This window comes from Cydia splendana, chromosome 9 (assembly GCF_910591565.1).
Source record: "Cydia splendana chromosome 9, ilCydSple1.2, whole genome shotgun sequence".
NCBI lineage: Eukaryota > Metazoa > Arthropoda > Insecta > Lepidoptera > Tortricidae > Cydia > Cydia splendana.
Genome location: NC_085968.1, coordinates 5,883,144 through 5,894,182, shown reverse-complemented (window position 1 = coordinate 5,894,182; position 11,039 = coordinate 5,883,144). Strand labels below are relative to the sequence as shown.

The 11,039-nt window shown below is 36.1% G+C and overlaps 1 protein-coding gene across 1 annotated transcript; it reads left to right on the top strand.

Moving 5' to 3' along the window:
• Positions 1-541: 541 nt before the first annotated feature.
• Positions 542-9,975, top strand: LOC134793436 (cytochrome P450 4c21-like). The gene is made up of 10 exons (XM_063765008.1): positions 542-769; positions 1,731-1,820; positions 2,150-2,263; positions 2,817-3,002; positions 6,427-6,623; positions 6,728-6,782; positions 7,175-7,379; positions 8,829-8,980; positions 9,387-9,563; positions 9,748-9,975. The coding sequence occupies exons 1-10, from the start codon at positions 613-615 to the stop codon at positions 9,924-9,926; spliced, it is 1,512 nt and encodes a 503-aa protein (XP_063621078.1). The 5' UTR covers positions 542-612; the 3' UTR covers positions 9,927-9,975.
• The last annotated feature ends 1,064 nt before the right edge of the window (positions 9,976-11,039 follow it).

Below are 11,039 nucleotides of genomic sequence, written 5' to 3'. Positions count from 1 at the left end.
GTTAGATTGTAATGAAACTGTGCACATACAATGACATGAGGTATATCTAGTTTATATAGCTCGAGTTTATAAAACAAACAAAATAGGGCAAAAATAGGTTTTGTATGAAAAAGTTAAATACGCTGTATTTTTTTACTCTTTTATCTGAAGCTACATAAACTAATTACAGGACTAGATATACCTTATCCTATGGTAAGTACGAAGTTTCAGAGTAATCTAGCTAGTCGTTTTAAAATGAGAGCGTAACTACGTTTGTATGGAGAACCGAGCTTGCTGGGGACTCTTAAAGGGGCCCACAGATTACCAGTTCACCGGACGATATCCACCCTGTCAGTTAATCGTAAAAAGGGACAGTTCCGAACAACCGACAGGCTGATATCGTCCGGCGAACTAGTAATCTGGCCCAAAAAGGAAACCATTGGCATATTTCTAGATTGCACTTGGTTATATTTTTCCCACGCCTTACAATAGGGCTTGTAATACATAAATAGTATCAAGTAATTAATCTTATTCATTTACCGCGAAGTAAGACTCTTGTCTAGTTGTTGCGACACATTGGCAGTTTCTTTTATATTTAATATAATTGTGTAACCAATTATAATTTTATAAATAATGACGTGGCTGCTTATACTGCTGGGATTATGGATTTGGTGGATGTCTGGATATAAACATAGAAAAAGACTGAGGCAAATAGTTAAAGAGCTGCCTACAAGTCTTCCAGCGATGCCGCTGGTTGGACACGCGTATTTATTTATGGGGAATGATGAAGGTAAGGAAGTTATTTAGATAAATAATAAAATTCGTTTAACTTTGTCTAAAGATGACATTTGTGTGATGACTGCAGTAGTCACTACTGTGGCGTGGTAGTTAGTGACCGATTGATCGTCCTAATCGTAACAGCTATGTGGATGTTACTGAGATGCAATTTATCAAGAAAATTTACAATGTAATCTACCATTTTCCGCTTTTGCAACACTGCAGCAGTAATTTAACCACTCACTTGCTTTTGGTAACTGTAGCTACCAGCTGTCACCCTTATTTTATAATAATAGAGGTCACTGAAAAATATCAAGCATGTGAGTGGTTAAAATACATGCTCCGTTCCTAATGTTATTTTACGCGGTTATCACACTGATGCGAATTTGCACGTCGCTCCGGTGTAATATGAGCGTGATAACGCTATGCGCGTATATAGCGATGTCCAGCTCGCACACCAGGGAGGAATATATGCGAATTCGCAACCAATGTGAAGACCGCCTTATTGTTAAACTTAACAGAAAAATGCTGGTAGAATAGTTCAGTAATATCAAAGAGTATAGATAGTATAGAGGGGTCCTGTCATAGTAAGTTTTGTAGTCACAGTAAATTTACTGCCATCTATCGACACACAACTAAAACTCAAAATGAAAACGTATAAAACTATCAAAAAAATATATATATATGGATAAATGATTTATTATTTTTATATCATTTTGACCCATGTTCATTCACTGATAACTATGTGTTAAAATTGTTAAATCTAGCCGACCATAGGCCAAAGGTGTGTGCGCCATCTATCCGAGAATGACTTTTTCTTGATTTCCGAGGCACGTTTTTTCCTTAGACTTTATTCATCTTATACGAAGTTACATATGTCTTTGGTAATATACAGGTAGCCTTACACTCTTGCTTTGAAAGTTAGGTATTAATTAACTCGATACAATGCCTCTAAAAAATAATTCATGTTGCAGACAGAATGAAAGGTCTCCAAAGGATTGGACGAGATGCCATTCAACAGGGCGGGACCATGGGATATTGGCTAGGCCACGACTTAAATATCGGTACGTTTTATTTTCGAATTATTCCAAAATATAACTACATACATTATTTAAAAGAATATTGATAGTTACGTGTTCCAAACTCCACCAGTTTCCTTATTAATTAATATACCTACTTAATAATATTTGTAATCCAATACTTGTGTTATCTACATTTAGTGGTAAAAGTAGCAGGCAATGAATTACAATTTAATCTAAACAAAACATAGAGGTACCTACTTAAGAGCGTATGTACAGATATTTGAATACCTCGTCCGCTCGCCACTTGCCCTGCTCGTGTGCTCGGTGAATTGACGTAAATTTTATTATAGTGTAATATTTATAATTTTTAGCCGTTGCGGACCCTGTGGTGGCAGACTTGCTTCTAAAAAACTGCCTGTCAAAACATGAAAGCATAATGAACTGCACACGTATTTTCACTGGCAATGGAAGCTTAGCTGCTCCAGGTTAGTTAAGACATTATGTTCGTATAAAATTCTGCAGATATAAAGTCTGATAATAAAGTACTGCTTTTTTAAATTTGATATTATATAACAATATTTGAAAAAGATATACTGATAAAAAAATATCTTATAACTTGATTAAATTGTGTAGCTTACTGTGTCAATTCAAACAAATTCGAATGAATAAAAATCCTTAGTGTTTAACAACTTATCAAAATGCCATCGTATCGTGCGATTTTACTAACTATAACATTTTACTAGTAAAGGCTCTCTTTATTATTCAAACACTGATGAGAAAGTTGCATTTTATCCACAAGACTCGCGAAGTATTTTGATGCAAATTAATTTAATTAATTTTCTTTTAGACATCACCAAGATACGATAACGTCGATAACGATATGTTTAAGATCTAACCTGTCAAATTCGACATTTTACTTATATTTATCGTCGAGCCGACCACAGATCAAAATTCAAAAGAGTCAGCCAGCGGATTAGCATTATGCAGTTCTGGAATTTAACCACGAACTTACCCTAAAATCTTGTATTAATTCCATAGTGCACATTTGGCGACCACGCCGTAAGATTCTGTCACCAATCTTCAGCCCGAGGAACCTAAACGCCTTCGTCGGAATATTCGCGAAGCAGAGTGCCACGATGGTGGAGCTTCTACGCCCTATGGCGGGGGCCGGGGAGTTCTCCATTTGGAAATACATGGCTACATACACCTTCGATGCTGTGACAGGTTAGTAGTTGGCTATCTGGCTGTTTTGTTCAGTAGGGGAGACCGAGGTGAGTTGTGACAGAGGAGAGTTGTGACATCATCGATTTTTTGGAATCAATTAACTAAAAACTACCCAACTAGCAAAATAGTCGTATAAGAATTGATTTACTCAGCCTGTAATCGTATAACAGCCGAGTTACGGTTGTTGAAACACCAATATATCGTATAATAGCGGTTAACTCGACTATTTAGCAATTTTCGCTAATTAGTGCTATAATCATGTCGTATAAACGTTTATAGCACTATCTTTTAGCACTTTTATTCCACCTTTTAATAAATGCTGAGTTAGCGCTACTAAATCACTTTTATTCCGCATAATTGTTCTATTAAAATCATATAACAGCTATAGAATAGCTAATTGTCTGAATAAGGCGCTTTAATACAACTGTTACTCAATTCTCTTCTCTGTTGCTATAAAAGCTTATTAAACGCAATCCAATAACCATTTGGCAACAATGCTGCTGTAACAGCGCGCTTATATCATAATTCGGGTAATGGGGTTCAAACCGCTGTTATAGGAGCTGAAGTGTATTTACAGGTTTTATTCAAAATGTATTCAGCTTAGAGTACTTTGAAAGAGTTTTGAACTACATTAACAGCACAAGTCAGCCATGTTGTCGTTTCAATATAGTCCGGTGGCCAACTGCATGAAACCCTACCTGATAAAAAAAATTGAAAAATCCTACTCTGTAGGGGTAGCTGACTTTTAGTAGCATCAACTGCTCTTGGTCGGCCGCGGCTTAATTTGGCAAATTTTGCGCAAATGGCAAAATAGTGGCACAAAAATTCATCAAAAAAAAACCCCATCGTATAATAGAATTGAGGACAGCAAAACAAAAGTGGTCAGCTACATCCTGTGTTGGCAGGTTCCTGTGTCCTACCGAATTTGTGGTACAACGTGACAGCTACAATTTACCTCATCGAAAAATAGAATGAAAAAAACTGATTGTAATACCTACATTAAATTTGTTGACGTATGTCTTGGTCGGTCTCACCTTAGCCTGGCAGCTTTTGCAGTCCGTCCGCATTAAAAAAAATGTCAATGGCAGCTATCCTACCATACAAGTGACATTCTATTTTTCGATGAGGTAAATTGTAGCTCACTTGGTACCACAAATTCGGTCGGACACATGAACCAGCCAACACAGGATGTAGCTGACCACTTTTGTTTTTTGATGAATATTTGTACCACTTTTTTGCCACTTGCGCAAAATTTGCCAAGTTAAGCCACGGCCGTCCAAGAGCAGTTGAAGCTGCTAAAAGTCAGCTACCCCTACAGAGTAGGATTTTTCTATTTTTTTATCAGGTAGGGTTTCATGCAGTCGGCCACCGGACTATAAATCCATAAACATGGCGACATCATGTGCTATAAGTGTAGCAGTAAACGCAGTTACTCGACTTATAGTCGAATTAATGAGATATAAGAGAAACTAGATCGTGTAAGCAAACTTTTACTTATTTTAATTAATATTTTTTTATTGAAATTTAAGAAAATAGACGGTCCATGAATATATATGAACCAGTGCCTTTAGTTTTATCAATAAAGTATTTTTCGCGCTAGGTTTTACTGTATTACGTGTACTTACAGACAGTAAAAACTTATGTACACAATCACGGTAAAAATAAATGTCATGGATGACAGCAGTAAAAAAATACTTAAGTACCTTTTTGTTTTATTAGACACGTGAAGACGATTAGGCCTCAAACATAATAAAATAATTGTAATATAATCGCTTACCTGAGATCGTTTTTAGCACATATTAGTTGAATAAAAGCATTTACTGCACTCTTACACATTTAAAATGCCGAGTAAAAGCAATTCGGCTACTTTTACGAAACATTTTTGCTGAGAAAAAGCAGTGCGGCTGCTTTTATAGAACACTTTCACTGAGTAATAGTAAATTGCTAATGTTTATAGAACGTGCAGAAAATAAAAACGTGCTCTCAACTTTTATAGCACATAGATTTGCTAGTTGGGTAGGTCTCAATAATGCGCGTATGTTAGTTCAAGTTACGAGCTAACAAACGCACACTGTTGCGAGCTAGCTAACAGTTATTAGATTCCAAAAAAAATCGACAGTGTCACAACTCTCCCCTGTCACAACTCACCTCGGTCTCCCCTAAATACGTAGCATTTTTCAACAGATTCTAATTGTTTTTTTTAAGTTTTCGTTAATAAACGTACGTACCAACGATCCACGATCTCTGCACATCTTTTAAGGGGCCCACAGATTGCCAGTTCGTCGGACGATATCAGCCTGTCAGTTAATCGCAAAAGGTGACAGTTCCGAACAACTGACAGGCTGGTATCGTCCGGCGAACTGGTAATCTGTGGCCCCTTTAGGATGCCTGTGGGCCCGATTCGGATTTTGAAATAGACATCTATTAGACATCTTTTAGACATCACCAAGATACGATAACGATATGTTTAAGATCTAACCTGTCAAATTCGACATTTGCGCGATTCTGGAGATACTGTTGAACGATTTCCACAGGATATGACTTAGAGATGCAATTCACATCTAATAGATATCTTACTCTATCTAACGTAAAAGTGACATTGGTTGCCCGAATTGCGCTGCAAAAGAGAACTAGTTGATATCTAAACTATAACGTATCTAGAATGGATCTAGTACGTGTCGTCTCTTGTGAATATCTTGAAGTTCGAATACGGCAGTGTGTGACTATGCGATCAATTCAGTAGAAATATGTGGATCTTGGACTCAGGATTTCATGCGAATTGTTGGCAAGTCGGTCGCATTACTTGCTATATTACACATACCTTTGGGTACTGTAAAAATATGGGTGTAGACAACTTACTCAAAAATATGTCCCATAGTTCTTAATTCACTGACATATTAAGAGTTATGGGACATATTTTTGAGATGATTTGTACAGCTATATTTTTAGAGTTGACTGTACCTACGTAATTATGTTTTTTTTATTAAATAACTAAAAAAATATCTAATAAAAACATCATGAAAAGGCGATTTATATAAAAGATTCTCTCGCATTATGGAGGACGATGAGAACATCTTTAATTAGTTACTGTAATAATCTCTATAGTGTAAAACACTTCCTGGTTTTTTTTATCTTTGAGAAAAAATAATCATTCTGTTATGGCGACCAGTTTCTAAGACAAAGACCTACTGTTAAACTCTGTTATGTACTCGGTTATTTTTCAATTTACTTTATTTTCACCTGATACTGCGACCTGTAAAACTTCTAAAATTGTGTACCTAATGACTACAGCCTACAATACCTTGGTCTGTAAGTCTATTATCTATACCAAATTATCTAAATCAAAGTCACGATGGTTTAATATCATAAATTAAGAAAACTTGGACTGAGATAGCCGTGATAGGTATTTTATTTAATTTTTCAGAGACCAATTTAGGCGTAAAGATGAACTCGCAGAAGAATATGGACCACCCATACCTAGATGCATTCGACAAATGTGTCAGTTTTATAGGCGCCAGAATGTTGTCACCTTGGCTTCATCGAGATTTTATCTATCGCATGGTGCCAAGTTACAGACAATGTAAAAGTTACGTTAGCTACATTGACAAATTTGTGAGTGAGGTGAGTGACTTGATACCGTAGGTACATTAGTAGTTACCTTTAGAGACATACCTACATTACGGGTATTAAAATAAGCTAACCTCTGGTTTTACATACCTTTTCAGACCATTTCAGAAAAGAGAAAAGCATTAAACGGATTACGTGGAAAGATAGAAAGTGGTAAGTGAATGCTGATGCATGATGTTGTTTTAGCTTAGACAACCAACCTCCAAGAGGGCACTGTTTCCACCAATTATCCTGGAGACCTATTCGAATGTACATTTTGATATCTAACTGATGTCATTATGTTATCATTCACGCGTACATTTCGCTCTACATGTCCGTACCGTACATATCGAGCGAGACGCACGGACGAATGATAGTAATATGAAATCATTTTGATGTCAAAAAGTTAGTTTAGATTAGTCTCCTAGGCTAATTTCTCCCGGTTTGAAGATCGTTTTCAGTTTAATTTAATACTATCGGTTAAAAAACCAGCTGCCACAATGAAAAATCAATGTTAAATTAATCGGTCTATTTATAAGAAGCCGTAAAACATTATTCAATTTCAGATGCCATGGAACCGAAGAAGATACGAACCTTAGTGGAGTTGTTAATGGAGACACCAGAAAATGAAAGAAAGCTTACCGACTTGGAGCTTGTAGAAGAATCGAAGGTTATCATAAGTGCAGGCACCGACACGTCAGCCATAGGAGCGTGCAACACATTACTCATGCTCGCCCGCCATCCCAAAGTCCAAAAAGCTGTTTATAAGGAGTAAGTAGGGTAGACCGAGGCGATTCGGATCACTGGGGAAATCGGATCAAAATAAGCATTTCTGTAAAATTTTAAAAATCGCGGTTAGTTACAGCCAGTCAATCAGCGTCCCGCGTTCGCTCTGTTCCTAACGCATGTCGCCACAGTTACTGCCATTGGAAAAGACTCACGCGTCGGTCACGGTGACACTTCCCGATGAGTCGGTCGTACAGGTGTATTGTGATTTTACCGCCGATGCAAAAAATGTGCAAATACAGTCCGTGATAAAAGTAAACGCAAAAGGCTAAAGGTTTGTAATTGTTGTTACTTATTGTTAATGGCGCATAGTGTTTCCTGATTTGATTTTGTTTTTATTGTATTTAAAGGTATATTCCGTTACGCGAAAATAATTCAAACATATGATATGGGGTTATTCGGATCATCTGATTGGGGGCGATTAGGATCACATTATAAAACAAGGTTTTTGGACGTTTTTTTTTGGCTTATTTTATGTTCGCATGTTTTAGATGGTGCGTACGTATAAAAAGAAGAGGTATCAGGGGGAATGGTCGGAAGAAAATATGACTACTGCTGCTAATAAGGTTTTAACGAAACCGCTGTCCCTACGTAGAGTTTTTTGTTACCAACAACTAATTTTCTCATTTGGGGTGAATCGGATATGTGTGATTTTTCATGTTTTGGTTTGCAAAAGTTTACAGTTTTTGTTTATTTTCATTTAAGTTATTTGATTTTGTTGCTAAATGGCCATTAGCATGTTTTGGATTTATTGTTAAAATATATAGTAGCATATAGGAGTGATATTATGTTGCGCTTTCTGTAGTTGGCGTGATAAAAATTGAACTAGAAAGGAGGAATAAAAATAATGCTCAAATGCAACATTAAAGATACCAATAATAGTTGATCTCAATTATTTGACCTTTGTGATTCTTAATCATATGATTAACATTGTTAACCATTATTAATTAAGATTTTATGACAGAGTTTTTTTGATCCGTTTTACCCCTTAAAATGGGGCGAATCGGATTTTTTAAGAGGTTTTGTATTTTATTTTAAAAATTGTATTTACTGACCGTCAAACAAAAAATGACCCGATTCGCCTCGGTCTACCCTATATCCTTTGTGCAGATGAATGAGAAATTATTAAATATATAAGTATAGGTTGGATACAATAAGCTCAAGACCGAGGAAAATGGCATGCTGATGAAGATATAATACCAAACAGTTCGTGAAAATAGTTGAAGAATAAGAAAAAGAGATATGTGGTGGAAATCTTCCGCAAGCGATCTAGAGCGATGTAGGCATGCCATTAAGCAATAGTCATGAGCGGTCACATAGATAAAATGTTGGGAATTATTTTCTAGAACTCTGACTTAAAAGAACTTTGCAATTATTTTTAATAATTTTCAAATGAACATAAAGCAAATAATTAACTTTTGTATTTGTCTACAGGCTGCATGAAGTATTCGGTGATTCAGATAGAGAGGCGACTATGGAGGATTTGTATCGTCTCAAATACTTGGAAATGGTCATCAAGGAATCGTTGCGAATGTATCCCCCTGTGCCAGCGATTGTTAGAGAGCCAATCGACGACATTAAATTGCGTTTGTATCAATGTTTCACTAAATTAAAGCAGCATTTCTATGAAAGTCCTTCTTGTTGCCTATGGCCGTCGCCAGGGCTTAAGATTTTCTCATGGCAAATTTCATCAAAATCTGTTCATTTAGCTGTAAAAAGGTAAGAATAGCAGCAAATGTATAATAGGTCCGGTCCGTAAACTTACCAAAATTAACAGCTTCTAAATTGAAAAATTGAACTCTCGTCGTCCTTTTTCTGGTTATTACATATCCTCTAACCGCCCAGAGACCTATAAAAAGGTCTCTTGTTCCATTCTAATTGGAATCTTTGTTTGGACAAATCAAAATTGAATTTTTCTTGGCAAATTTTGACATCTGGGCGGCTAGAAGTTATTATAATTTTTACCTATAGGTATGCATTTTTTTTGTGCAGCAAACGGAACGACCCTGCCTAAAGGGATCGCTATAGTGGTAAACATCTGGGCCGTGAACCGGAACCCTCACTACTGGGGAGACGACGCAGATAGTTTCCGACCTGAGCGATTCCTTGAACCCCTCAAGCATCCGGCCCAGTTCATCCCTTTTAGCTGGGGGATGAGGAATTGTCTAGGTAAGGACTTTATTATCAATTTAACTAGATCGATTGATTAAATTACGTGAACTATTAATTTCAATTTAATCCCTGGAGCTTTTGGAAAAGAAGGTCAGATCTTGAACAATCGTCTCGTCTTTTCTTTTTTTTAAAGGTATAAATTATTTGTGAATATGTGTCTGAATTGTAATATCTGTTTCAGGGTACCAATACGCACTGCTGTCCTTGAAGACGGTAACATCCACCATTCTGAGAAGATACCAATTGCTTCCACCTGCGGGCTTGGAGCCAGCCCACTATGAGGACCCGCTTAGGGTCAGATTTAAGGTCATGATGATGGATGTGGACAATTTTATGGTGCGTTTGAAGGAAAGAATTTGAATGCGGAACTAAACTTGGTTATTTTACTAAAATATATAATATAATAATTTCTAACTTTTTTTATTCGAATCGAGAATCCTGGAGTAGCATTAGAGAACTGGCCAAGAGCATTACAATAGGCTATTTAGGTTTAGTTGATATGATATGTTATGGAAGACTTTTTGTAAAAAATAAAAAACGGCTTAGCCGATCTTTACTTTCTTGTTTTTTTAGGGTTCCGTACCTCAAAAAAAAATGGAACCCTTATAGGATCACTAAAGCGTCTGTCTGCCTGTCTGTCCGACCATTCCTCCCCTCCCCTCCTTTATTTCCGAAACTACTGGGTCCAAAATTTTGAAAAAAAAAAAACACAAAATAGTTATTTTATTTACTTTTTATTTTATTTTATTTTATTATGGCAACAAACAGTCATTACATCAAAAGATACAAAGGATGGATTACAGAGAAGACAAACAGTGCCGAAGTTTACAAGTGTTATTGTAGAAACATTATAGGAGTTAATACTGAGTGGTAGAGAGAGATCCATCGTACAACCCAACAGACAGGCTCACAACATTTCAACTGACAATTTATTACTTTGTATACATAATTATGTATATTATAATATATTTTGAAAACCTGCCAGTTAAGTTGCCGACGAAATCCGGCTAACAATTTAAATGACAATGAATAGGAAATATTAAATGGTAAAGAACAAAGGTTCTTAAAATCTATATCCTTATGGTCTATGATATATCATTCATATATCATCAGGTTTTACATTATTCAAAGTTCCAATTATCAAGAGTTATTGAGTGGGATGTGTTAATAAGCAATTACATATTTCATTTTTAAAAGATGAAATGGATACATTAAAAGGGTTAATATGTAAAAATTTATTGTTAAGTATACATTTGAGGCGCACGGGAGAGAAAACAATTTTTTGTGTATTTTTTCTTAAAGTTGGGGGGTGAAATTAGATATTTTTTACGTGAGGAGCGAGCTGGACGATTACTACACGAAAGCCTTATTTTAGATAATAAATAAATAAATAAATAAATAAATAGGACATTTCTTACACAAATTGACTAAGCCCCACGGTAAGCTCAAGGCTTGTGTTGTGGGCATAACAAA

Coding starts and splice junctions, on each gene's coding strand:
- LOC134793436 (XM_063765008.1), top strand. CDS start 613: ATGACGTGGCTGCTTATACTGCTGGGATTATGGATTTGGTGGATGTCT. Junction 3,003..6,426: donor CACCTTCGATGCTGTGACAG/GTTAGTAGTTGG, acceptor TTAATTTTTCAG/AGACCAATTTAGGCGTAAAG. Junction 6,624..6,727: donor TTGACAAATTTGTGAGTGAG/GTGAGTGACTTG, acceptor ATACCTTTTCAG/ACCATTTCAGAAAAGAGAAA.